The sequence below is a fragment of the Psittacula echo genome (genome assembly GCF_963264785.1).
Source record: "Psittacula echo genome assembly, chromosome: 2".
NCBI classification, from domain to species: Eukaryota; Metazoa; Chordata; class Aves; order Psittaciformes; family Psittacidae; genus Psittacula; species Psittacula echo.
The window spans coordinates 60,944,019-60,971,663 of record NC_137737.1 but is presented as its reverse complement, the minus strand read 5'-3'; the positions used below and the strand labels follow the sequence as shown (position 1 = coordinate 60,971,663).

Sequence of the window (27,645 nt, the reverse complement as noted above, 5' to 3'; positions counted from 1 at the left end):
AGCTCTGCGGCCGGGATGTAGCCAGAGTCTATGAGAGTTTCGGTGGTGCTGTGAGCCGCAATGCCCGTGTCTCGGGAGTGAACGGGGGTTGGAGGGAGCTCTGAAGCATGTGTGACATTTCAAATTCAAACCTGGCCTATACCCAGAGTTACTATTCTGTGTTTGCATGTTCTTTTGCATACCTTTCCCTTAAGGAGATAGAAGCTCCTGGGAGGATGAGGATGCAGGGTTCGGCGGACGGTGGGTTTGTTGTGCTGTGACCGTTGTAATGAGAAATATATTTCATGAATATCCAATGGAAGATATTTATGAAGTACACTTTCAAATAATAACTTGAAGAAGCACTGAAGAGAGTCTGACCTAAGTTGAAGGAGCACTGCAAACAATGAGAGACAAGGATGGGGGGTTGTAGAGGATGAGTGCTGAAAGCGAATAACTGAGTGATGCTGAGTTGTGAGAAAGCAGTCAAAGAAAACAATTCAGTTGAAAAGGGGTATCAGATAAGCACAAGTCTTATAAGGAGCAGTGGAGAGAGCTGGCATTGTTTAGTCTGGAGAAAGCTCAGGGGCATCTTATTGCTCTCTACAACTACCTAAAAGGAGGTTGTACTGAGGCAGTGGGTGATCTCTTCTCCCAAGTAACAAGTGATAGGACAAAAGGAAACAATGTCAAGTGCTCCAAAGGAGGTTTAGATTCGATATTATGGAAAATTATTCCTGAAACGGTAGTCAGGCATTGTAATAAGCTGCCCAGGGAAGTGCTGGAACCATCGTCCCTGGAAGAGTTCAGAATCTCTAGACGAGGCCCTCAGTGACATGGTTTAGTGCTGGACTTGGCAATCCTGGGGCAACGGCTGGACTTGATGATCTTGAATGTCTTTTCCAACCTAGCTGATTCTGTGATTCTGTGAGCAGAAGCCAAGCAATTCTGCTATTTCCCAAGTGTTCCAAAAGGATGTAAATCTAAAAGCTGAAGTAAAATCTTGTAAAGGTTATGAGGTAGATAGATTTATGTCTCACTGGGTATTTTTAAATGGGGGCTATATATTATATATATTTATATTATTTTATATTTATATTATATTTATATATTTATATTTATTTATATATTTATTTATATATTTTTATTTATTTTGTATAATTATATATTATATTATTATATTATATTATTATAATATATTATTATATTAATATATTATAATATTATATTAATATATTATTATATTATATTATATTATATATTATACTATTATATATAATATATAATTGTATAATTAAATAATATAATAATATTATATTATTTAATAATAATTTATTTATTATGCTATATATTTACATTATTTCAGCTTTTTCAGCCTGCATTTTTCATGTGTGTTGCATTTGCAAGCTTTTCTTCACATCTACTTGCACTAGAAAAACACTATTGTAAATGGAAAATGAGGTTTTTGTGTTACCTGTAATCCAGAAACTGCCACCTTCGAGCATCCTAGAAGAAATGCTTTAGCATGCATGTTTAGAAAATAATGTGCTAGGAAAGACAATCTGAAAGAGGAATGGAAGAGGGTGACTGTCTTGGCTAAGGTGACTTGTGAGGGGCAAGCCCTGAGATAGTGTTGCCAGAAAGCATCTGTAGCATCTCAGGCTAGGACTCATAACAGGAGATGAAGGTTATCAGCCTGCACCCCACCCATTCTGCAGCACTGTAACATATGCTTTGTGATGGATGTGTGACAAGGAAATGCTTAGGACCAGGTAGAAGAGAACAAGTTTCTCATAAGTCTTCAAGCTGGAGTTAAGAATGGAGGAGTCTGCTGAGCAAGAATCCCTTGCTTTTTCTGGGGAAATGTGAACCTGTTGAGATTATATCATACTCTGTGTCTGGTCATCTGATCTGGCAACCAGCAAATCAAAAACTTCTCTGTGGAACAGACTAGAGCATCTGCAAGGGATTGTCTTGCACTCTCCAAAGTGCTTAGCAATTGGCTGTGAACCACTTTGGAGGGACAAAATTCAGTTTCCTGTCAGCTGTGGCTGAGATAAGCGCAGCCATCCTAGGGACTGCACAGACACAACCAAGCTGCTTAGCACTGCCAAGGGAGAAGGGGGAAACCACCGCATGCAGGTTGCCCAAATGAGATAGGCTGCACATCCCCCTCACACAGGAGTCGCATCATTTATATTCCAGTCTTGGAGAAGATTGGTGGATACCATGATCAGATACAATATCTGAGTTTACAACATCTGCATTTTGTTTGGGGTTTTGTGTTTGTTTAGTTTTTTTAAGTATACCTTTTAGTTAGGGATAGAGCAGCAGCTCCTTTGTAGGTGAGAAGATAGTGAGTCTGTTTCTTGAAGTTAAAAATGCAGCTGGGACAAAAGCTTCCTCTGTTTGTAACACGTTCTGTACATTTTTCTCTGGGATCCGCAAAGATTATTCCAACAGGATAAGTAACTTGTCTAGGAAATCCAATGGAGCAAGCTACCCATCCCACATACCCGTACTACAACTGAAGACAAAGAAGAAACATACCCAAGGATGTGGAGCCCAAAGAAAGTGAAGTACACACAAAAGTACACTCACCTGGAGCATGACAGGGTAAGCACATTTGGAGGCACAAGAGAGCACAGCTGGAGGCACAATAGACACCTACTGAGGGTATGCATTTCTCAGTTCCACAGGGTCAAAGATGACAATTGTGGTAATTTGTCTTCCTGGCCAATCCATGACCCCACTGTAGTTCATGAACCCCATGGTCCTCACATAGTTTATCATTTCTGGCTGAACTAAAGTGTATCCTTGAAAAAGATCTGGTCCTTTTTTGCAGATAATGCCACAATAATGGTGGTACAGAGTAAGATCCTAAGTACACCTGACTTATTTACCTGACAGTGGCCAACAGTGAATGCCTAGAAAAGATCACACAAAAAGGGTAAACATACAGTGATACCTCCCTGGATGCTTTCCTAGCTCACAGTGATTTGTGATTCAGACACGGTGACAGAGGTGTTGGCTTTGTGTTTAATAGCCTTTGACAGATTTCTCTTTTGCAGCTTTCATCCACTATATATTCACATTCATGACATTTAAGGCCATGAAGGGCCATTCATTCTGCTTGCTTACATATGACAAGTAACTTCACACTGGCCTCCAGTGAAATCTGTTGCACAAGCTGAGTAAATTGTAACATACTGGAAAAGCTACCACTCTGTAATTTCACTTGCTAATAATTTTCATCACTAAAAGCATATGCTTACTTTCACTTGGAATTATCTGTTGCAGCTTAAAGCTGTTAGCTTTGGTGGTGTTGTTATTGTGCCTTACCCCTAGACAACCAAAACCCTTTTTCCAGCATTTTTACTCAGTCAATGTACTATATCAATACTCTAATCAGACCACTTCACAACCTTCTTAGTAATTAGAGTTCATAGAATCCTACAATCATAGAAAGGTTTGGGTTGGAGGGGACCTTTAAAGGTCATCTAGTCCAAATACCCTGCAACAAGCAGGGGTATCTTCAACTAGATCAGGTTGCCCAGAGTCCCATCCAGTCTCACCTTGAATGTTTCCAGGAATGGGGCATCTACCACCTCTCTGAGCAACCTGTTCAAGGGTGTCACCACCCTTATTGTAAAAAATGGCTTCCTTGTATCTAGTCTGAATTTACCTTTTCGTTTAAAGCCATTACCCTTTTTCTTATCGCTACAGAAGTTCTGCATCTCTCATTGCAAAATATTTCTTCCAATCTTCAGACAAATTTTGTGAACTTGTTCTCTATTCTCTTTTTTTTCCCTCTGTTCCCTTCAAGCCTTAAAAAAACCACAACAAAACTGTCTCACACAAACAGCATCTGTTTCCCCCAAACTGTCCACCTGTATAGATCTGTTATCGTGTCTTAAACTGCAAACTTTACATGGCTGGGATAGCTCTGTATTTTAGTGTCTCAAGTAGTGGTTCCTAAACAAATTAAGCTGCCTGCACACTAATACAGTCAATTTCTTTCCAGACTTAACTGTTTCAGGTTGGGTTTTGGGGTTTTTTTGGTACAGTCCTCTTTGGAGGAGTTACATGCCTTCATTTTCCCCAAGCATGTAAATTTGCCCTTGATTGCTTTAAGACAAAATCTACCCAAAGAGCCTTACAGTGTTTTCCCCATTGTTATCCTATCTTTATGACTGTTTTTTGCAGTACTCATTTTTTACATCATCTGCAGATTTTATCAGTAGAGATCTTACATTTGTTTCCAAATCATCAATTAAGTGTCAAACAACACTGACTGGAGAACTGTCCCCTTAGGACTTAAGCAGAAGTGCCCAAATCCAACAATTGCCTCTTATTTGAGTTCTTAACTCACATGACTTGTTTGCTGCTGCATAACTTCCTATTTAATAGTTAAAGCACTGCATTAAATCAAACGGATTTTCAAGTCTGTAACAGCTGTCTGATCACCTTTAACTCAAGATGTAACTTCAAAGGCTTAAGTCTTACTTGCTGTACAACCATCTTGACAAGTATGAGTTATGCAGTAATGCCAACTACACTAAATTTCTTGTCAGCATTTCCAGTTTCAGTTGTTTATAGTGTAATGTTAGGTATCTGTAAAAAGAGATAAACATTTTTCTTGTTTGGTGTAGCACTAGATCAGTTAATTCAATAGCACTTGCCTTACTGCATTTCTAATTTACTATCCCCAGGCTATTCCAGCTAGAGCATAACTGTGACAGGTAACCTGTCTGCCTGTAAGACACAATTGTTCCTGTTGTATATCCTAATCTCACCTTGGAATGCAGAGTTCTGATCAGAACTTAACATGAATCTTTAGTTTATGGACTCAGCAGTTTGCTGGCAGTATTTCCTGCCTTTCCCTTCCCTCAGAGATGGATTTAAAATACAAAACAAATTCAAAAAACCAGCTTCCAGCTTCCCTCAGTTTTCCCCCAAGATATTAGCTGCTCTTAAGAGTTTCAGGTTCTGTGTAGTATTGCATTGTCTCATACGTACTGGCAAGGGCAGTGATTTACCAAAAAACAATACATTCCAATTTTTTTGGTTTACATCTTTGCTTTGTTTAAATGACAGTAAATCAAATCTCACTATCCTGTTTCCCATTATTCTCTTTCTTCTCTAGTAAGGACTCACTAATAATTCTAGCTTGCCTTTGTCATTTTAAGACCTTCTTTGTAGCAGCTTATTTTACTTTACAGATATCCCCAACTGCTACCTCCCCTACAGCTCTGTTTCATCACCAGAGAGCTCCTGACAGTTAACTTACTGCATCTTTTCCAATGCTTATTCTTTTGCATGAGAACTGTTTTACCCCCATGCATCCTATCAGACTGCTTGCTTTGCTTACATAGTTCCCTACAGCATCCAGTGCCTATCTGTAGTCCTTCCAAGTGTGTGGACAATAATTCAGGGAATTCTCCTTGGATATTACACCATATTGAAACTTACATTTACAAGCTATGCATCTTCTCTGGCACCATAAGGCATTTCATGCACCAGAATCTTTTTTGTGTTCAGGAAGACAAACATACCATCAAGGCAACCAGCAGTGGGGTTTCTTAGACTGTCCATCCCTGCTATTGTAGTGATCCTGGAAAACAGTCACAGTACATCAGGGAGTTGGTGACCCACATCACAGTTCACCTGAGTGTGCAAGGCTTGGGCTGTGCTACTCGCACAGTGTGACATTCCGGCCTGTGTTTGCCACACAAATTCCTTGTCTGCAGGATAACCTCTGCCACCTTGTTGAAACAGAAGCACCCACAGGCAGCTCTCTCTCTCAGTCCATACTGGCAATTATGCCACCTGTGTGGCTTTGCCTTTCTCTAAAAGTGAGACAAGAAATTATCATGCAGACACCCTTTCTGTCTGACAGTAGAAATGATGAATAGTTGTTTTCTTCTAATCCTGTAATAACTCTAGTAGCCAAAAAGGGAGAACCTACTCTGCAGACAGAGTTTGCATGGTGTGCTGTGTGTGGACCAGAGGTCCATTCAGTGCTACACCACTTCGGGTTCCCCGCATCTGAAGGATGCAAGATTATCTACACTATTCTCTTTTTATAGTGTTAACTCTAATACATCATATTTTAAATAATACCTTACACAATCTGAGGGCCTTTCACTACTGGGATCATAACAGATCAGCACCTCCTCATGCAAAACAACCACTCATAACAAGAAAAAGCTTCTCTTGTTCTCACTCTTTGAAGGTTTGCATAGCAACAAGCATGCATCTCAGTAAGATGTTCTGCAGAGACCTGACTTCTTCCTATGTAAATGTAACCAAGACAGTATTATTTAATAAACCAATCTGAGATTTCTACTCATTTTTAAGCAACAATTTAGATTTTGAATACTTCTTTTGAAGCTTTTTTAATCTTGCAGATTCTCTTTTGATCCTGACACCAGACCTCCACCTCATACTCATCATGAGTATAGCAAATACAATCTCTTTCCTTAAACAGTGCTTATGCAGCCATGAATGGGGTTAGTCACACTTGCTGTCTTATCACACTGAAATTCACAAGTTCACATTAGGGCTTCGACCTTTGATTTCTGCAATACTGGCTGCAAAGAAGCAGCTGGAAAGCTGAAAGCTTGGCAGTAAAGATACAGGTGGGGTCCTGATGGTAACAAGTTAAATGTAAGCCAGCAGCATTCCCTTTGAGCAAAGGCCCACAGCATCCTGGCCTGCATTAGAAGGAGCATTGCCAGCAGGTCAAGGGCAGTAATCCATCTCCTCTACTCAGCCTTGGTGAGAGGCACCTGGAGTGCTATGTCCAGTTCTGGGCTCCCCAGTACAAGACAGACACAGACATACTGGAGCAAGTTCAGTGAAGGGGTGTGAAGATGGCTAAGTAATTGGAATGTCTGTCCTAACAGGTGAGGCTGTGAGAGCTGGGATTGTTCAGCCTACAGAAAAGGCTCAGTGTGATTCTTATCCATATATGTAAATCATCAACAGGAGAGATAAGGAAGACAGAAACAGATGCTTATCAGTGGTATTCAGTGACATAGCAAGGCAATGGGCACAAACTGAAACACAAGAAACTCCAGTTAAACATAGGACAGAACTTTTTGGCTCTAAAAGTTACTACACACTGGAACAGATTGCCAGGAGAGCAAGATATTTAAAATGCAACCAGACACAGGCCTGAGCAACCGGCTCTAGCTGACCCTTTGTGCAGGGGTGGGACTGAATTATATGAATTTGAGAGGTCCCTTCTCTGTGATATGGAATAGGGAAATCTAAACCATGACCTGTTTGCTTAATTGACAGATAAATGATTTTGCAGTTACTTTTTTTATGAATAAGTACATCTTATGTCCAAATAATTCTGTATAAGACTTGTCCTCATTTTCTCACACCTGGTTAACATTTGTTATCTACAAACTTTTACCAAGCTTTTCCTCAAATAATCAAATGTAACAAGTGACATTTGGCTAAGAACCTGTTTCTGCAGAAGCATACTGAAAATCCATACCTGTTCATTAAAAGAGAGCTTTTCATCCATTTAATAATTACATTAATGAAAATACAGATGTGGATTTGGAATAACAGCCCCTGAGAATAAGCAAACAGTTGCCTGCTTCTGCTAAGATGCACGTGGCAAGGTGTTTGTACCCAAAGGAAACGACCAGGTCCCAAAAGTGTGTATTGAAGATGTGTAGAGCCATGAATACAAAAAAAGATATGGCATCACCAAAGAATTTTCTGTCTCTTAGAACAGTTGCACAGGCTCACCACTTTAATAGGTGCAGGACTCAGCAGGTAATCAGACTGAAGCAGAACTATTAAATCTGCTAGCCACGGCACCTGTGATAGGAAGTAATGTATCTGTTATTTTCAGGGATAATATTTTGCTTTCTCTGCAGAACTTCAGACAGTTCCTGGTTGCCTTCTAGAGCACACTGCAACCACAGCGCTCAGTCCAACTAAGGCAAGCTTAGTGCACAAAGGGAGTTTTCTGTTCCTTCACCTTTCCAGATGATGCAACAAAATGAATGTTCTGCAGTTGTGAAAAAGCCAAACAGCAAAGTGAAAGTGCATTGAATAGCTTTGTCCAGCAGTAAACTAGACAAACTATGTTTATGCCTCCCTGAAAAATGAAAACATGAAGATACAAACACACACGAGCATACTACAAAAGCACTGAAAACAGCATAGCAGAGATAACGCTGTTCCAGTACATAGCTCATATTCACTGTCTCTGCACTGCTCAGCAGAATTGTGTGGTTTAAAGTAAGGTCAACTCTACAGCTTGTTTTACTCCCTCATCCCAGACACTATAAAGGTTATAAGTAACCATGTGAGTCTGCCTGGAAAGAAACTTATTTATTCCAAACCCATAAAAAAAAAAAAAAAAAAAAAGAAAACAACACAAAACCCTCAGAGAAACAGCCTCTCCCTGGAGCCCAGGCCTGTGTCTCAGAGCAGGGCTGGGAAAGCCCTCCTCTCTTCTCCTCCCTGGACATCACATGCCCTTCACCCATAGTAAGACTGGGAAGGGGATGGAAAGTGCCAAGTGTTAAGGTGCTGAGAAGTTCTTGATGTTTCTAGTCTCTCAAGTGCTGTTGGCCTGCTCCTGCTCAAAGAGGGCCATGGCTAAATGTGAGCGGGATGCAAGTCCTTCCAAGTTACTAAGCACACAGCGGTGGTATAACTCCTCGCTAAGCCGGGGATTGCAGCTCCTCAGTGCATATTTCTGCACTAACCCTGGCTCCACAGCCCTGAATAAGTGCAGACCAGAATAGTGTAGGAAGACATCAAATACCTCCATGCTTTCCAGCACCTCATCTCGGTCCAAGATATCAGCTGCTAGCTTTGTACGTGCTGTCATGTAGTCAGAATTATAAAAGCAGGCCTCAGCAAAGGAGTGTCTGTCAAAATGTCCATCCCTCAGGAAGTCAGTGGTGGAGGAAGCAGTCTGCTCACCACGGTACACCAACGCAGGGTTGAACTCTTGGAAGTGCACTGGGAAAAAGACCTGCCAATTGCTGATAGTATTCATGCGGCAGCGGTTCAGGAACTCCATGTTGATTTCTGTCCAGACACTGGCCAAGAAGAACAGTGTATCCACAGGGTGCTTCTTTGAGACTATATCCATGAGTTTCACTTGCGATGGCACCTCAGTTTTAACACTAATCCAGGGGATTTTAACTTCTGCATAGCGTTTCTCCAGCTCTCCTACCATGGCTTTGACTCCAGCAAAAACATCCACCTGACTGACACGCTGGGCATCATAGGGATGGTAGATGAAAAGCAAAGTCAGCAAGGCATTATCATGTGTGTCCAGTGCGTTCATAGCAAACATATCCAGGAAGTTTGCCACAAAATCCAGGTCCTGCACTGTCAAAGGAAGCACCAGTTGCACTCGTGTGGCCTCTGTCACATATGGCATGGGAATAATTTCCACCTTGCTCAACGGTCGCACCAAGCTCACTCGTTTGGCCAGAACATGACTGTGGCCCTTTTGGGTCACTGCCTCCAGCAGTAGGTCCAGAGTATATTCCATGCCCCGTGTAGGGTCAAAGCGCCGATAACCATTCAGCAACTGCCGCTTGCTGAAGCGGAGCAGAGGCTGGTAGCGACTGTTAAGTTGCTCGAGTGCAGACTCGATGATTTCACTGACATCTGCTTTGCTGGCTCCCAAGAGCTCACACTTGGGGGAGCCATCAGGACAGGAGAAGAGGTGCTGCTCAGTGAAGTAGTCCCAGCTGATTACCTCAAAACGTGACTTTGGAAGAAATGGGGCATTAATGCCCACAGGCCAAGTCAAGCCCACCTCATCTGCAGGGGTCAATGATGTCAGGTTCCTGATCTGCATCTGTGCAAAGAGAGAACACATACTGATCCCTAACCACTCTCAAAGAGGTCCATTCCATCTCCCACCCAGGCCTGCCTCACCACCTAGAACTGTATCTTGGTAGTATCACACCAGTAGTTTTGAATAACATGGTGTCAGAAGTGCTATTTCTGAGACACAGGACTATATCCTGTGTGTGGCTGAGAAGTCACACCTGCAACCAGAAGCGATATTCTTCCTTCACTGTGTTGAAAGAAAAGGAGATCTGTCTGGTGAAGGAGTCTGCAGATATCCCTCACCACTTACCTGGAGGTCCTGGATCTCCTGGTAGGCTCGATCAAGCTGGATCCTACTGAAGTGCTTGTGCAGCCGGTACATCAAGGTCATGTCAGAAACAGGGTGCACAGCAAGAGCTGCTTGGAACTCCTCTTCTTCCTCCTTCTCTGGCTCAGTATTTTTGGCTAGTTCATAGGTGTGGTAATTCTGGCCCTGAAGTGGACAAGAGCCAGAAAAGAGTGGCATGGAACTCAAGTTCACAGAGAAGCATTCCCTCACCCCAGACATGCATCTGCCCCTCTTTCAATGCTGACTGCAGCACCCAGAGACAAAAATGTCAGAGTTGTCATCTCCCCTCACCCCCCACACTATATCACAGTATCACAGTATGTTAGAGATTGGAAGGGACCTCAAAAGATCATCTAGTCCAATCCCCCTGCCAGAGCAGGAACACCTAGATAAGGTTACACAGGAATGTGTCCGGGCGGGTTTTGAATGTCTCCAGAGAAGGAGACTCCACAACCTCCCTGGGCAGCCTGTTCCAGTGTTCTGTCACCCTCACTGAGAAGAAGTTTCCTCTCAAGTTTAAGTGGAACCTCTTGTGTTCCAGTTTATACCCACTACCCCTTGTCTTATCATTGTTAGCCATTGAGAAGAGCCTGGCTCCATCCTCGTGACACTCCCCCTTTATATATTTATATACACTAATAAGGTCCCCCCGCAGTCTCCTCTTCTCCAAACTATAGAGACCCAGCTCCCTCAGCCTTTCCTCATAAGGGAGATGCTCCACTCCCTTAATCATCTTTGTCGCCCTGTGCTGGACTCTCTCCAGCAGGTCCCTGTCCTTCTTGAACTGAGGGGCCCAGAACTGGACACAATATTCCAGATGCGGTCTCACCAGGGCAGAGTAGAGGGGAAGGAGGACCTCTCTCGACCTACTGACCACCCCCCTTCTAATACACCCCAGGATGCCATTGGCCTTCTTGGCCACAAGGGCACAGTGTTGGCTCATGGTCATCCTGCCATCCACTAGGACCCCCAGGTCCCTCTCCCCTACACTGCTCTCTAACAGGTCGTTTCCCAACCTATATTGGAACCTGGGGTTGTTCCTGCCCAGATGCAGGACTCTACACTTCCCCTTGTTATATTTCATCAAGTTTCTCCCTGCCCAACTCTCCAGCCTGTCCAGGTCCCGCTGGATGGCAGCACAGCCTTCTGGCGTGTCAGCCACTCCTCCCAGCTTAGTGTCATCAGCAAACTTGCTGACAGTACACTCAATTCCCTCATCTAAATCATTGATGAATATATTAAATAATACTGGTCCCAATACTGACCCTTGAGGCACTTCACTAAATACAGGCCTCCAACTGGACTCCGCCCCATAGACTACAACTCTCTGGCTTCTCTCCTTCAGCCAGTTTGCAGTCCACCTCACTACCTGATCATCCAGACCACACTTCCTCAATTTAGCTATGAGGATGCTGTGGGAGACTGTGTCAAATGCTTTGCTGAAGTCAAGGTAGACCACATCCACCACTCTGCCATCATCCATCCACAATGTTATTTCCTCATAAAAGGCTATGAGGTTGGTCAAGCATGACTTCCCCTTGGTAAAGCCATGTTGACTGCCCCTCATAACCCTCTTATCCTTGACATGCCTTAAGATGGCATCAAGGATAAGGTGTTCCATCACTTTCCCAGGGATGGAGGTGAGGCTGACCGGTCTATAGTTACCCGGGTCCTCCTTCTTGCCCTTTTTGAAGACTGGAGTGACATTTGCTTTCCTCCAGTCCTCAGGCACCTCTCCCGTTTCCCAAGACTTGGTAAAGATGATGGAGAGTGGTCTAGCAATGACTTCCGCCAGTTCCCTCAGCACCCGCGGGTGCATCCCATCTGGACCCATGGATTTATGGATGTCCAGATTGCTCAACTGGTCCCTAACCCATTCCTCATCGACTAAGGCAAACCGCTCCAGTGACCTGACTTCATCTGAGGTCTCAGGAGTACAGGGCTCTTCAGGACTGCCTCCGGCAGAGTAGACTGAGACAAAGAAGGCATTCAATAACTCTGCCATCTCAGTATCTTCTGTCACCAGGGCACCCATCCCATTCACCAGTGGGCCAACCTTGCCTCTGGTGTTAGTTTTATCAGCTATGTATTTGAAAAAGCTCTTTCTGTTGTCCTTGACCCCTCTGGCCAGATTTAATTCTAAGGAGGCCTTAGCCATCCTAGCTGCCTTCCTACATCCTCTAGCAGCAGCCTTATATTCCTCCCGAGTGGCCAGCCCCTCCTTCCATGACCTATAAACTCTCCTCTTCCACTTGAGCATACCCAGCAGTTCCTTATTTAGCCACGCAGGTCTCCTGGCCCTCTTCCTTGACTTGCCTTATTATTATTATATTATTACATTATATTATTATTATATGCCCACTTGCTTCTTGGTACCAATGTGCCCTTTATCTGACCTCCAAAAAACCTGGGGATTAACATCTGCTAGTAGGCTGAAAATTACTGTACATGCTGTCTCTCCCACAACATCTCAGCTTTGATTATGGGTTTCTCCCCAGTGCTGCCATACCACGCAGTCCTTTCTTCCCCTAACTCATATCAAAGGCTTCAGGAAAGGCCCCTTTGCTATGCAGGGGGGAACTAGTAAGACATGGGTTCTGTCAGGCTTAGCTAACACAAAGCCCCAAGAAGAGAGGTAGTACCTGGAGCTGGGAAACACAGGTGATGCCAAGGAAATCAATGATGCACCGTCCCAGCCACTCATCTGGCCGCACACTAAGGATCTCATTGCGACAGCTATCCAGGTGCGGATGAAGCTTAAGCAGCAGGCTGCGGGAGATCAGGTAGCCAAAGCCACCATGACAATAGCGGGCCTGCTCATCCCCCCCGATAAACTCCTCTGCTCGTCCCAGGTAGACATCTTGGTTAATACTTAGGTGTGTCACCAGAGCCTTGACCTGTTCAGCCTGGGCATAGGTGTCATCCTGCATGATGTAGAACCAGTCATAGTCAGAACCAAAATGCTGATGGATATAGTTCATGGTCTCATACATGAGCCAAATGGGACGCTCATCCCCATGGGCCACCAGCACCATGCCATGGGGCACCTTGGCACTGCGCAACCCCGTGAAGTACAGCAGGCGAGAGAAGTGATGGGCTACTGTCTTGTTCACTGCCACTGCCAATGTATTCAGGGTAGCCTTGGATGTCAGCACAGCCACAAACAGTCTTTCATGGAATCCCAATTCTGTCTGGATGTAGCGAGTTCTGTAATGGAAGGACACACCTACATGGCAAACAGCTGCATGGCAAAAATAGACTTATAGAATCAGAGAACGGTTTGGGTTGGAAAGGACCTTAAGATCATCTAGTTCCAATACCTCTGCAATAGGCAGGGATGCCTCCCACTAGAACAGGCTGCCCCAAGCCTCATCCAGCCTGGCCTTGAACAATTCCAGGGATGGAGCATTCACAGCTTCCTTGGGCATCCTTTTTCAATGCCTCACCACTCTTACAGTAAATAATTTCTCTTGTATCTGACCTGAATCTCCTATGCTCCAGTTTGAGCACATTACTCCTTGTCCTATCACAACAGTCCCTTATGAAGAGTCCCTCTCCAGCAACCCTGTAGGTCCCATTCAGATACTGGAAGGCTGCTATGAGGTCTCCACACAGCCTTCTCTTCTCCAGGCTGAACACCCCCAATTTTCTCAGCCCGTCTTCATACAGGAGGTGCTCCAGCACTCTTATCATCCTCGCAGCCTCCTCTGGACTTGCCCAAACAGCTCCATGTCCTTATGTTGAGGACACCAGAACTGTACATCATACTCCAAGTGGGGCCTCATGAGAGCAGAGGGGAAGGATCAACCTTCAACTTGCTGGTCACACTTCTTTTGATGTGGCCTAGGACATGGTTGGTTTCTGGGCTGCAAGTGCATACTAATGGGTCATGGTGAACTTATCACTGACCAACACCCCCAAGTGCTTCTCTGCAGGGCTGCTCTGTATCACTTCTCTGCCCAACCTGTAGCTGTTACAGGGTTTGCCCTGACTCAGGTGCAGGACCTTGCAATTTGTTTGTTGAACTTCATGATGTTTGCAAAATTTAGGATAAGTCTTTATGCTGGAGTCGATAGACTCACCACTGATAAGTGGTGAAACAGTTAAGCCTAGAAATAGAGCTTTAAGAGACAACGTACTAGTAAAAACCATATTTTGTAAAAACACTTGCTTCCTTCAAGGAAAGTACATTCTCAAATAATTTATGCAAACTAGAAAACTGCTAGTATAATTAAAACTAACAAAAGGTACAGAGCTAACCACTTGCAAGTTACATGTTATCATTAACTGCTCAACATTCTCCTAATTAAAAGGTTGGTTTAAAAAGTTTTGGAGAATAATTTAACATGTTCTATTAGACATGGGCAATGAAAAAAGAAATTATCTTCTTGGGTGCACTTATTACTTTAATAGCTTCTTAAACCCTTCTTTTTCACCTCTCAGGAAACCATCTCAGTTGTTGCCTTGTTCCATCAAGCTGTTACTACATAAGGTACTTTAAATAGCATGCTCCACCTTGAACCTGTTAACTCACTGGAAGGTTTAGAACCCTCAGTACCACTCATATGCGATAATTCTCTTTGCAGGAAAGCCTGGCCAGAAGAACAAATTTTACCTGAGCACTTTTTTATAAGGCTTGTTGGGGTCTCTGTAGTATGGAACAATCCTAGGCCTGAAGTCCTCATGGCCCGGGCCCAGCCTTCCATCTGCAACCTCCGGAAGGGCTCCGCCAGCGAGCGGCCCAGGACGGCCAACCCCCCCCAGGCACTGGTCCTCAACACCACTCTGGCTCCAGGAAGCGCGCAGAAGGCTCAGGCTGCAGCCGAGGGAGAGGCCCAGAACGAGCGGCAGCACGGGCCGCAACGCGGCTAGCAGCGCAGCCAGGCGCATGGCGGCGCCCAGCCGCGGAGCGATTCGATCCGGGCGACAGAGGTCGCAGGCCCACTACGACCTGAGCAGGCTCACGGTGCTGCTCCAGCTCTCGGGAAGGGGGCGGCCGCACGACATCTCCGGCGCGAGGCGTTCAGGCAGCACGGGTCAGCGGCACCGAGGCTCCCTCACCTGCAGGCCGGCGGCGGACGGTGTCTCCGTGCCGGGAGTGCGGAGTAAAGCAGTGAGTCCCACCCGACCGCTCTGCCACCGCTGCCACCTCAGCCGCCTCATCGCAATCCGCACGCGCTTCCGCTTCCCCTTTACGCTCTCCGTAGTACCCTCACCTCTATGGTGAGACCCCTCCCAGCGTGGGTACGTCACCCGCTGGCAGGCGCGGGGTGCGCCGGGGGCGGGGCCAGGGACGGTGCACGCCGGGAGGCGCAGTGCGCGGGGGCCTGTGGCGAGCTGTGTCCCTGCTCGGCGGACGGGGGGAGCGCGGACTCCGCTTCCCAGAGCAGCTGCGGTGCGCCCGGCGCGGGTGACGCTCCGCGCTCCGATAGGCCCCTGTTCCGGGGGTGGGCGGGGCGTGCGCACGCGGTAGCAGCTGTCCTGTTGCGACAGAAGGAAAGCGCGGACCAGCCGGTGCGGGCCGGGTCACGCGGCGCGGCGGTTGGGGTCGAGGGGTGGGAAGGAGGAGTGGGTCTGGCCGGGCCGGGTTGTGTTGGGTTGGATTAGGCAGCGTGGCGAGGCGAGGGCAGCCCAGCGGCCGGGCCGGCAGCCAGCGGTCAGGCCCGGCAGCGCCGCGTGCTCCGAGCCGGGGCGGGGAACGGGGGCGGGGCGACCCGGTGCGGGCCGGAGCGGCCTAACGGCGCCTGTCGCACCTCCGCCGCAGCCCCTCCGCCGCGCCATGCCCTCGGACCTGGCCAAGAAGAAGGCGGCCAAGAAGAAGGAAGCGGCCAAGGCCCGGCAGCGGCCACGCCGCGCAGCAGAGGAGAACGGCGATGCTGGGACGGAGCCGCAGGAGGTCCGGCCCCCGGAGGCCAACGGAACGTCGCTGCCAGGTGAGAGACGGCCCCTCCGTAACGGTAGTCCCACTGCTCCGGGTGCCCCCCACGGGCCCCCCGCCCCATTAGGGTCAGCAAAGCAGCGTCTGGCCGGACGCATGCGGTTGTGCCCAGGGCTCAGCGTACTGAAGTATCGGCTCCTTTCCAGACGAAATATCCCACGGGCGCGGGCTGCTGCCTGTGCTGGAGCAGCGGCGGCGGCCGACGGTCTTGGCTGCGCTCTCCTTGAGCCGGCGGGACATCTACGGCAGTTGCTGGTGGCTCTCTATGAACTGCGCAGTGAAGGGTTTCCCGGCCCTTGCTTGAGGCTGGCAGAGTAAAGGTAGAGGGTGCTGATGGTGTCTCTTTCTTCCTTCTCGTGGAGACACTGTCCCGATTTCTCGTACTTGATGCCGAGAGCTGTTTGGCTTTGGTTTTGTGGGGTTTGTTAGTTTAGTTTGGAGTGTTTTGTTTTTTTTTTGTTGTGGGTTTTTTTTTTGGGGGGGGGTGGTGGTGTTTGGCTTTGGGGCTTTTTTTGTTGTTGTTTTTTTTCTTGTGGCAGGAACCACTGTAGTGTCTGAATTCTCACTGTTCTTACTGATACTGCTATGATCCTTTTATTCATCCCTTTCTCTGGAACGTACCTGGTTCGGAGAAACTTAAGAACCTGACTACCTTAATGAAAGGGACTTTGTCAACAAAGAGATACTGGCCTCCGTAAAGGAAACAGCCAAGGAAAAGCTTACACGGAGTTTATTTTCTGGCCGTACTTAGCCCATTCGGTAACCGGCAGGCTGTTGGGTGCACTGGCTTTTCTCGGGCTCAGCTCACGGTGCGTTGTTTCAGGAGGCATGGCGTGCGACGCAGACCCAGTGCACTCCCGAGGGCCCCTTTCCTTGCCGACCGCCCCCGTGGTCCCCAGACACACTCCAGAGCACTGGTGCTGGCAGGCCCGGATCACGGGCCAGACTTAGCCGATGTCTGGCGCGACTCCGGCCCGATCCCGGGGCCGCCGGCTGCGGGCGGAGACTCGTGCTCTCCCGGACCGAGCCGGCCAATACCGACGGCCGTCGCGGCTCATCTGCATACTGCCTTCCTATTGGTGGGGCTGGGAAGCAGCGGCGTGGCCCTCCTGTCCACCGCCCCGGTGAGGGGTTACGGCCGGCGGCACCCGTCAGAGCAAGCAGGGCAGGAGCTAATGGGTCCGGCTGCTGAAGAGCAGAGGTTGGCAGTCAAGGACTGTGGTGTGCTCATCTGGTTTGCTTCTTATGGTCTGCCTGCACTGCCCGTGCTTTCAGAGAAGGTCCTGCATCATTGCGGCTAGCAGTTCTACTCCTCCTTGGTTAAGGCACTTGATAATAGCGATTTTGTTGAGTGAGTGGTTTTGCCAGAAGTGCTGGATGCTAACAGCCAGGGTGCTCTTCTTCACTGGCTTCAATACAAACTGTATGGACCCCAGGTCTCATCTCTGAGCAGGTATTGCTGAGATCCTCAGTGCCCTTCTTCAAATGGCAGTGTCTCACCAGGGAATGGAAATCGGTCTGTAACTCAGGGCAGCAACTGATGAAAAAGAAAGATTGGTATACTGTAGAAGGAAAGGAAGAGGGGGGCATGCATATTGACATACTAGCTTCTAAAAAAAAAATGGTAGGACCTGTTCCAGTGCTGCTGCTTTTTTTGTCCTCTCAGCTTTCTCTTCATTTATTTCCTATCCAAGTTTTCTTTTGGCCAGCTCTTTCCTTAAGCTTGCAAAGCAATACTTTGTAAGTTCTTTTCCCACCCCAGTCCTTCCAGCAGTGGGGGTTAGTCCCAGTCCTGTTATTTGGATAACAGGCTGGCTGTTCTGGCTGCTCATTTAGTTCTATTGGTCATATTTTATTTGGAGAGCAGGTGGAAGTTCCTGTTGTATCATATATATCCATCGGCCAAGCTGAAAAGCTGAGTGTCATTGCATCTGAGCCTCCTCAACATTTCTGTAGAAATGGGGGCATGAGAATTCTTTTTGTGATCCTGGGCCTATTGATACAGAGGCTTGTGGCTTCCCTTGTGCTGGTAAATCAGTAACACTTCTTGTCTGTCTCTGCATATAGAGGTGGATGCTCTTACAAAGGAACTGGAGGATTTTGAATTAAAGAAAGCCGCTGCCCGTGCTGTGACAGGAGTGCTGGCCTCCCATCCCAACAGTACTGATGTGCACATCATTAACCTCTCGCTGACCTTCCACGGCCAGGAGCTGCTCAGCGATACGAAACTCGAGCTGAACTCCGGGAGGCGCTACGGCCTTATTGGACTCAATGGGATTGGTAAGCTGTGGGGCACAGTGCCATGGGCTTTTTGGAGCTTGGGGAAGACGCCAAACTGTTGAGAAGCTGGTCATAAATGCTGGAAACAAGAAAGCAGTCAGTTAGGCAGTCATGGCTGGGACATGGCAGTTTCCATTCTCCCATCTCCCCACCCAGGAAGAGGAATTGCTAGGATGCTGGTGGAAGTGTGAGGTTACATTCTGGCTTTGGACTGTGTATTTGAACTTGTTTCTGTGGAGAGCTGGGTGAGATGTCTGGGCTTCGTGAATCTGTCTGATTTCTGTGTGCAGGATTTGTTTGGTAGTGTCAGTAAACCCAGTGCTGATGCTATTGGTCAAGGAACTTGCATAGTATGAGTGTATGATTTGGCCTTAATGGGAAAGCAGCTGTACTATCCCCTGGAGAAAGCAATGCTCTACATGGAGAGATGCAGAATATCATAGAATCATAGAATAGTTAGGGTTGGAAAGGACCTTAGGATCATCAAGTTCCAACCCCCCTGCCATGGGCAGGGACACCTCACACTAAACCATGCCACCCAAGAATATAGGAGTAATTGAATATAGGAGTAATACAGTATAGTATAGAATATAGGAGTAATTGAAGAAGAGCTAGTAAGAGTGACCAGCTGGTTTAACTTTCAGAAAAGTCCCTAGGCTCTCCAGTGATGAGTATCTTATTTTCCTCTATGTTAGAGGTCTTTAGATTCTAGAGTCCTAGTAACAGATGTCAGGCCTAGCTAGACAGCAGGAAAAATACATCAGAGATAAAGTTCCTTAAACCCAGGCAAGGGCTGAACTGCAGTGGTTTCCAAAGAGCGTCTTCATGTCTCAGTGCTGTCCTTGGGGTGGTGAGCTTTTTCTGGGAAGGCAGCCTGTTGCAGCGAGGGAGTAAGCTCTGCTGTGTCTCCACTTCTTCTGGCCTCTTGGGCAAGAAATTCTCAAGGGTTTTTTGGAGTTGGAAAGGGAGGCAATCAGTGGGATCTGGCCGCATCTCGTTTGTTTCTCTGACATTATAACCCAGTTATATAATATATATATTATAATAATAATAATAAATATGTATATATATATAATCCAACAATTAATTGCCAAGTATCTGTTTGCACACAGGGAAATCCATGCTTTTGTCAGCTATTGGAAAACGAGAAGTGCCCATCCCGGAGCATATTGACATCTATCACCTGACCCGAGAGATGCCTCCCAGTGACAAGACCCCTCTACAGTGTGTGATGGAGGTAGATACAGAGAGGGCCATGTTAGAACGAGAAGCAGAACGTCTGGCTCATGAAGATGGTAAAGCTTCTTCGAGTCCCAAGGGACGTTTCCTTCATTTCCCTCCCCACCGAAGGAGAGGTTTTATTTGGGTTCCGTGGCAGAGTTTTTACATGTCACAATACCTGTTTCCCCCAGCTGCCCTGTACTAGTTGAAAAGTCCTGTGGGATTGCACTTCTTTGAATGAAATTAATCTGTGCAGCTTCTTAAGAAGTGTCTCAGGCTTAGGAATGGAAGGGGCTGAATAGTAGTAAAGCAGATGGACTAAGAGCTTTCCTAGCTGTATAGAGGTGCAGCTGAGAGCCCTTTATTGGTAGAAGTGCTGACAGGCAGGCTCTCTTTCAGCGGAGTGTGAGAAACTCTTGGAGTTATATGAACGTCTGGAGGAGCTGGATGCTGACAAGGCAGAAGCACGAGCCTCACGTATCCTTCATGGTTTGGGGTTCAGCCCAGCCATGCAGCGGAAGAAGCTGAAGGACTTTAGTGGTGGCTGGCGAATGAGGGTGGCTCTTGCTAGGTGAGTGTTATGCTGCCTCCTGGGAGATTGCCTGCTTGCTCCTGGCTCTGCAGAGCCATATACACAGTTCTCAGAACTCTGAGATGAGAGGCTTTGGGTTACCTGCATTTACCCTACACACATCTCCCCTCTCTTTTCAGAGCCCTCTTCATTCGGCCTTTCATGCTGCTGCTAGATGAGCCCACAAACCACCTTGACCTAGATGCCTGTGTGTGGTTGGAGGAAGAGCTGAAAACGTAAGCATGAAGGAGTTTGCTGCTTCATGTTGTGCTTTTCTGCTGGAACATCTTGTCTGCACATGAGCAAGCGCTACTATAATAACCGTCTATAGTTCTTGTGGCTACGTAATTATTGAAATACCAGGGACACCTTTCTATGCTTGTTGCTACATTTATCTGCGGAAGGGTTCTCGATACAGATTTTATGGATTTGGAGCAGAGCAAGTCATAGTGTGCCTGATAGATGATAGTCTGTACCAACATGAAAGTAAGCAGCAGAGGCTGAAACTTCTTAGAGGTGTGGTGCCAGTGGAGTCAGTTGCATCAGTAGCACTAGTCATCTACCAGATAGGTAGCCAGCTCTTGTCTCTTTTCGAACATGTGCGAGGGCTTTCTTATGGTGAGGAGTGTTTTAACACAGTGGAGGATGTTTGTAGTAGTTGCATACTGCAGCTGGTTGTAGCTGCTTTACTCCAAATTTCTCACAGCATCTCCAAGGCTGTTATCTTTTTATTCTAAATGCGATTGTAGGCGAGAGAGATCTGGTGCATGTAAATCCTTTGTCACCATCAAGGCCAACAAGCAAGACTGGTTTTCCTGTCTTAATCTCAAATTAATAAGTTACATGGTGCCCTAGGTTCAAGCGGATCCTTGTGCTGATATCCCACTCCCAGGACTTCTTGAATGGTGTCTGCACCAACATAATCCACATGCACAACCGCAAACTGAAGTACTACACGGTCAGTAAACGGTGCCCTGTGCAACTGGCAAAAACAGAGGAGCTGTTTTCTGGACATGTATTATGTTCTATGGTCTCTTTCTAGGGAAATTATGATCAGTACGTAAAGACGCGCTTGGAACTAGAAGAAAATCAAATGAAGCGATTCCACTGGGAGCAAGATCAGATTGCCCATATGAAGGTAACTGCCTAGCTGCATGAAAATCTTTATACCCATGCAGGTAGACATTCCTGCACCTCCTCAACCGTGTTATTGTGTCTTTCAGCTAACTCCCGTGTTTTGTTGCAGAATTACATTGCACGATTTGGTCATGGTAGTGCGAAGCTGGCCAGGCAGGCTCAGAGCAAGGAGAAGACCCTTCAAAAAATGATGGCTGCTGGCTTGACAGAGAGAGTTGTGAATGATAAGGTAGGATGAGACATGGGATTGCATCTGGAGATCAATATTGGAAACATGGGCTAGATAAGTAGAATGATGTTTAGCTGAGGCCAAGTTGGATGGGGCTTCGAGCAGTCTAGTCTAGTGGAAGGTGTCCCTGCCTGTGGCAGAAGAGTTGGAACTAGATGAACATTAAGATCCCTTCCAGCCCAAACCATTCTATGATTCTGTGAGAGCGGGAATGGCTGGCATAACTGGGAGCAAGAATGATACACCCTTCCTGATGTCAAGGATGACTGTACTGAAGAAAGTGTAATGCTGAAGAGGAGGAGGAATTTTCTAGGGAGAGAAGGGGATTTGTCATATCAATAAAGCTATTTTGCAGACACAGAAATCAGAAATGAATGAATGAGGGTTGGAGAAGATGGGGAAAATGCTCAGAGCAATTTCTACTTGTTTGAAGAGAACAAGCCCACATTTGCTTCAAGTGGAAAAAAAATAGGGACTCTCATATCCAGTAGGTGAGCTTGCAGGCAACTAATCAGAATAAATCTGAGTTGCTAGAGGGGCTCATAAAAAGTCACAGTCTGGTGGCTTGGTCTGCAGGTGATACCTGTAGTGACGCATAGTTATACCAGAATAACTGGGTTGTCTTGTGCTCCAGGGTCTCTAACAAGTGGATATTCTGTGTTAACAGACTTTGTCATTCTATTTCCCATCCTGTGGGAAAATCCCTCCTCCTGTCATCATGGTGCAGAATGTCAGCTTCAGATACACCAAGGATGGGGTGAGTATGAGGAGCATGCATGGGTTGTATGGAGATTTGTTGTATCCTTGCCTTGTTTGGGAGTGTAAGGCTTTTGGCTAAGCTTTCTGATCAGGCTGCAACATGAATGACTAGTGGATCAAACTTCTTGGCAGCGTGAATGCTAAGTCTTCTGAGGACAGAGTATTACAGGTGGAACATGGAGGTTCTGGGTAGTAGTGGAGAAGCATAATATGTGTCATGATTTTTGTGGTTTGCAGCCATGGATCTATAATAACCTGGAGTTTGGGATTGACCTGGATACCCGTGTAGCTCTTGTTGGACCCAATGGAGCTGGAAAGTCAACACTGCTGAAACTGCTCACAGGAGAGGTATGCTCCCTGCATTGTTTACTCTGTTCTGGACCTTGATTCTTGGGGTAGTCTTCAATGAAGCTGCATTTATTTGCCAGAGCACCCCAGTCAGGCCTTGGAAGTTCTAAGATCATTGCAGTATCTCGCATTATCTGTGCAGGCTGCCTCCTCTGCACCACAGCGGAGATGTCTGGATCCTATGCTTCTGGCATACAGCCAAAGGAGGGATTTCCTAGTGAAATGCTTCTATCTTCCTTTTCTAGCTGCTGCCCACAGATGGGATGATCCGCAAGCACTCACATGTGAAGATCGGTAGATACCACCAGGTATTTCCTACAGCAGCCACCAGGGACATGAATTCCTGAGGAAAAAGCTGTCAGGAATGAGGAATCTTGCCCCTCTATTTCTAGGCCTCTTCCACTGCTGCCTTTCTGTGCCTGGAGATGGGGGAAGGAGCTGTTCCATTGGCTGAATGGGCTCTAGAGGCTTCCTGTGGTTGTTTCTGTTTAGCCTCTAGACTTTTATGGGAGAGATGGTTGCCTTGTGCTTGGTAGTGAACAAGCCTGCTATTCTGAAGCAGGACTCCTGCTCCTGAAATGGCGATTCCTTTCATAATAACTTGCACAGTGGCTATGCTGTGAGGTGGTTTATTGGCTCATGTGTTCTGCTCAGCTGGTACAGAGGGCTTATAAGGGAGGGAAATACTTTTGGCCATGAAGTGGATGGCCTGCATAGCCTGAAGCTGACTTTTCTTCTTCTGTCAGCACTTGCAAGAGCAGTTGGATTTAGACCTCTCACCCCTGGAGTACATGCTGAAATGCTACCCGGAGATCAAAGAGAAGGAGGAGATGAGGAAAATCATTGGCAGATATGGTCTGACAGGGAAACAGCAGGTGAGCACGAGTGGTTAATGTTTGCTTTTTGCTCATGAGGGAAGTAAAGCTGCTGCATTTTCTGTTGCTGTATTGATGTCTGACAGTGTGGTGCAGTATGCAGTATAGCACACCACAGCATCAAAATGTTTCTTCCATCTCAGCTTTTGAAACTGGAGGAAAAAATAACTCATGGCTCATAGGAACTTTGTTCGCATTGCAGCAATATGTGGATTGGAATGGGTGACCTCCTCAAAATGTGGGTGAAGGGAAGACAAGTTGTGGCATAGACCTAGACTTGAGCATATTTTAATTGTAACTTGAACTAGTTTGTTTCTTATTGCTGAGATGAATAGCAGGCAGAAATGCTAGAACACATTTTCAGCTGGGAGTGGGGACCACTTTGCTCAAACAGAGAGGGTAGGATCACCAGTGGCGCTCTAAGTCTAAACATGACATGCTCCTGTATATCGTACATCACATGTGGGACAGGAGTTGTCCTCATCACTGCAATTCAGCGTTGATTTTTGCTTTGTTCTCCATTTGTCACTCCAGAAGTTGAGAGTAGTTTTATGGTCCTGTCAGTATGCACTGAACACTAGTCAGGCCTCAACTACCCTTTGGAACCTTTACCACAAGCTGGGTTTTGTGATGGGCACTTCTCAGAAGTCCCTGGAATTCCCTTGTTTTGCTGGTGAGAGAAGCTTAGTCTAGGTGTAAGACTGACTAGACTTTGTCCTCTTGTGTCATGTAGCTCCTAGAAACACAGTGAGATCTGAGTATCTTGTGGTCAGGGTGGAAGTGTGTAAGCTTCCCTGCAGAGCTGCAAACAGTGTCTGTGTTTGTCAGGTGAGCCCCATTAGGAACCTCTCTGATGGGCAGAAGTGTCGTGTGTGCTTTGCGTGGCTGGCCTGGCAGAATCCTCACATGCTTTTCCTGGATGAGCCCACCAACCACTTGGACATAGAAACAATAGATGCTCTGGCAGATGCTATTAATGACTTTGAAGGAGGAATGATGCTTGTCAGCCATGACTTCAGACTCATCCAACAGGTAAGAAAAGTAGTGAATTTTGTCAAATCACCTTTCTAACATTCTAAGTAATTAAACTAGGCGTTTTCAATGGACTCATCCCAAGAAGATGTGTGAGTGAAAAAAATCTCTGGACACGATTCCCTTGCTATGTTCATGTAAAATAGTTTCTGAGCTAGCCTAGGAACACATTAGGTACTGGAAAAACAAAATTAAACAAAAAAAACCCAACAAAACCCTAGAAGTAAAGAATAAGTTAAATGGCAATGACACTATAGAGGCCTTAACTAGGTGTTCATAAATGATACTGGAGTAGTTCTAGCACAGTAATTTATTGCTCAGTCTGCACAGGCAAAGGAAATTGCACCACGTACACACAAATATCAAGTGCTGATTTATCAGCTATAGCTTTATCTGCAAGTTCAGGTGTAATTTTATTTGTCAGTGTGTTACATGCAAGTAGTTCAAGAACTACTTTTTTTTTTGTTTATTTCCTTCAATGCCCAGTTTAGCAGGAAAGGCTTTCCTCCTGTCGTGGTTTAAGCCCAGTCAGCCACACGGCCGCTCGCTCACTCCCCCACCTTCGTCCCCCCCAGCTCCTGGAGGGATGGGGAGGAGAATCAAAAGACTATAACTCCCACGGGTTGAGATAAGAACAGTCCAGTAACTAAGGTATAACACAAAACCACTACTGCTACCACCAGTAATAATAATAAGGGAAATAACAAGGGAAGAGAATACAACTGCTCACCACCCGCCGGCTGATACCCAGCCTGACCCGAGCAGTGATCTAACCCTTCTGGGTAACTGCCCCCAGTTTATATCGTGGGCATGACGTGCTGTGGCATGGAATACCTCTTTGGCTAGTTTGAGTCAGGTGTCCTGTCTCTGCTTCCTCCCGGCTTCCCCTGCTCCCTGGCAGAGCATGAGACTCACAAAGTCCTTGGTCAGAGTAAACGTTACTGAGCAGCAACTAAAACCATCGGTGTTATCAGTGCTGTTCCCAGGCTGAAAGTCAAAACCACAGCACTGCACCAGCTACTAAGAAGGAGAAAAATGACTGCTACTGCTGAACCCAGGACACCTCCTTAGTCCATGAACAAAAAAAAGAAATGTTGAGGGGTCAAGGATTTTTAGTTCTAGAATCTTGTATAAATATGCAGAAAACACCAGGTAAGATATTTCATTACAGGTATTTTTCTTTGGTAATTGAAGTGTGAAGTGTGAAACACTAACCCTAGCCCTAACCCTAACTCTTTTCTTACCAGACTTCAGAGAGTAGATTTTTGACAATTTTATAACTTTGGTAAAATTATTAAATGCTGTACTGTAAACCTGTCCTGTGCTTGCTTTCAGGTTGCACAGGAGATCTGGGTCTGTGAGAAGCAGACAATCACAAAGTGGCAAGGTGACATCCTCTCCTACAAGGAACATCTCAAGTCAAAGCTGGTGGGTGAGGATCCTCAGCTCACCAAAAAGACCCACAACATGTGAGCTCTAGAGCAGTCGATCAGGTGCTCACTGTGGAGACTGACAGTGGCCAATGTGACTCGCCCATCTGCCGACTGGAATGGGACTCTGCTGCTATCTCTGGCTGTGTTCTAGGATTGCTGCAATACTGCTTCCCCTTGACTTGCCTTGCACCTCTGTATCTGGACAGATCTCTTCTCTCCTGATCTGGCTACGTTTGGGCAACCGTTTCCATATTTAGATGATGTCCCATCTGAGCCGGGCCTTGGAATCTAATGATGTCGGATCATGGCAGTGGCAGTTAGGGTACCTGAGCTGCAGTGATACAGAAGTGGAGACCCCAGCCCAGCTTCTCCTGCCTCTTCCTTCCCAATTTCTGCTTCAGTTTAGATACTTCACGTCAAACTCCTCTGGCCTTGGTTTGTTTTTAACTATTATTTAACAGTGTAATTAACAGATCTGCCTGAGAATCCACCAGTCAATAAAGAGGGAAGAACACTCTTGTCTTGCCTTGTGAGCCATAGTAGTTATTGGGGCATGCTGGGGCAAATCAGCTAGTGCTGAGTTTTAAGTGAGAATGTAGAGCCATGGCTTCTGGGGTGAAGGTACTACCAAAGTTATGACCAGAATTCATAGGATCTATGGAGTGGTTAGTACTGAGCTCTGGAGGTACAGAGCAGTGAGTAGGATCCTTACACCTTGGATATAACTCTGATAATCCAGTGAACACTGTATTTTCCAGTTTGTGACAGAAGGGGGAGCAAGCCACACGTGCTTTCTTGACCCATAAACCTTCAAAGGACTCTGAAGATTGGCTGTTAGAAACGGAATTTAGATCTATAAATTACCAGTGTGTGTGTGTGTGTGGTCTACAACAGAATGGCTTAGGTGTGTGCTCTTTCCTTCACCTTGAATTGTATGGGTCGAATAATAAGACTCAATAATTTAGCATTTTTGCACTATGAAGTAGTTATTTGTTCCCTGCAGGTATAACTAAACAAGACTAATTGACTAAAGTTGGTTTATTTTTGTTCTTAATGGCAAATTTTTAGAAAAGTTTCAGACCTCACCCTCTGCCATAGAAGCTTGAATAAAATACCATTTTCATTTCTTTTTAAAATAAAGCATACAAAAGAAAAAGATAACACTCCAAATCCTATAAAATTCTTATGATTGTGAGCTGTCATTTTAATTACTTTTGACATGGGGCAGTGGCTGTACTGCTTATGTGAGAGGCTCATGTAGCCTGGTAACCTGTTCCACCAGTATGTGTCAACAGGCAAATTGAAGAATAGGACAAATATGGAGTAATTGTACTCACTCTCTTGTAGTACTTTCTCAGATGCCAACCATCTGTGGGTCTGACTTTTTGAGTAAAGCATTTCCTTGGGTTTTTTTTCCAACTGAACCATCCAAGTTGTGACTGCTGCTATAGAAGCGCTGCATATCATCTGCGGGACGAATGTCACAACGGGACCTGCCTCCAGTAGACAGTGCAGAACATTCAGGTTTTTCAGTGGGTTTAGCAATGATCTGAGGGGGGAAGTATTTTTTTTTTGAGGAAATAATGCAGGTTAGTATAAATGCTGTTCAAGTTCTGCAGAAAAGGCTAGATTGCATTGAAAAGTTTCACAGTGTAGTACTCAGAAG

At 46.1% G+C, this 27,645-nt stretch overlaps 2 protein-coding genes across 17 annotated transcripts; one reads left to right on the top strand and one right to left on the bottom strand.

The window, feature by feature from the left end:
* Positions 1-257: 257 nt before the first annotated feature.
* On the bottom strand, positions 258-15,345 carry CHPF2 (chondroitin polymerizing factor 2; the record flags this gene model as incomplete). Of its 14 annotated transcripts, none has more annotated exons than XR_013956279.1 (7): positions 258-981; positions 1,454-4,593; positions 5,452-5,593; positions 8,780-9,832; positions 10,118-10,300; positions 12,799-13,363; positions 14,772-15,046. XR_013956279.1 is itself a non-coding variant. In XM_080610973.1 (4 exons), 4 exons carry the CDS (start codon positions 15,044-15,046, stop codon positions 8,570-8,572), a joined length of 2,286 nt encoding a protein of 761 aa, XP_080467099.1. In that variant the 3' UTR covers positions 1,330-8,569. The 14 variants fall into 14 exon arrangements, 1 of the variants encoding a protein (XP_080467099.1); XR_013956280.1 differs by having other exon boundaries at positions 5,535-5,593; XR_013956273.1 differs by having other exon boundaries at positions 258-969; positions 1,454-1,497; positions 2,581-9,832.
* Positions 15,045-27,019, top strand: LOC308217717 (ATP-binding cassette sub-family F member 2; the record flags this gene model as incomplete). 3 transcript variants are annotated; one of them, XM_080610976.1, is made up of 15 exons in its annotated part: positions 15,045-15,269; positions 15,921-16,089; positions 18,162-18,374; positions 19,487-19,669; positions 19,995-20,166; positions 20,307-20,402; positions 21,022-21,124; positions 21,209-21,304; positions 21,413-21,532; positions 22,200-22,289; positions 22,529-22,639; positions 22,885-22,947; positions 23,386-23,514; positions 24,343-24,546; positions 25,882-27,018. In XM_080610976.1, 15 exons carry the CDS (start codon positions 15,045-15,047, stop codon positions 26,017-26,019), a joined length of 2,112 nt encoding a protein of 703 aa, XP_080467102.1. In that variant the 3' UTR covers positions 26,020-27,018. The 3 variants fall into 3 exon arrangements, with proteins under 3 accessions (XP_080467102.1, XP_080467100.1, XP_080467101.1); XM_080610974.1 differs by having other exon boundaries at positions 15,152-15,670; XM_080610975.1 differs by lacking the exon at positions 22,885-22,947 and having other exon boundaries at positions 15,152-15,670; positions 25,882-27,019.
* Positions 27,020-27,645: the final 626 nt, after the last annotated feature.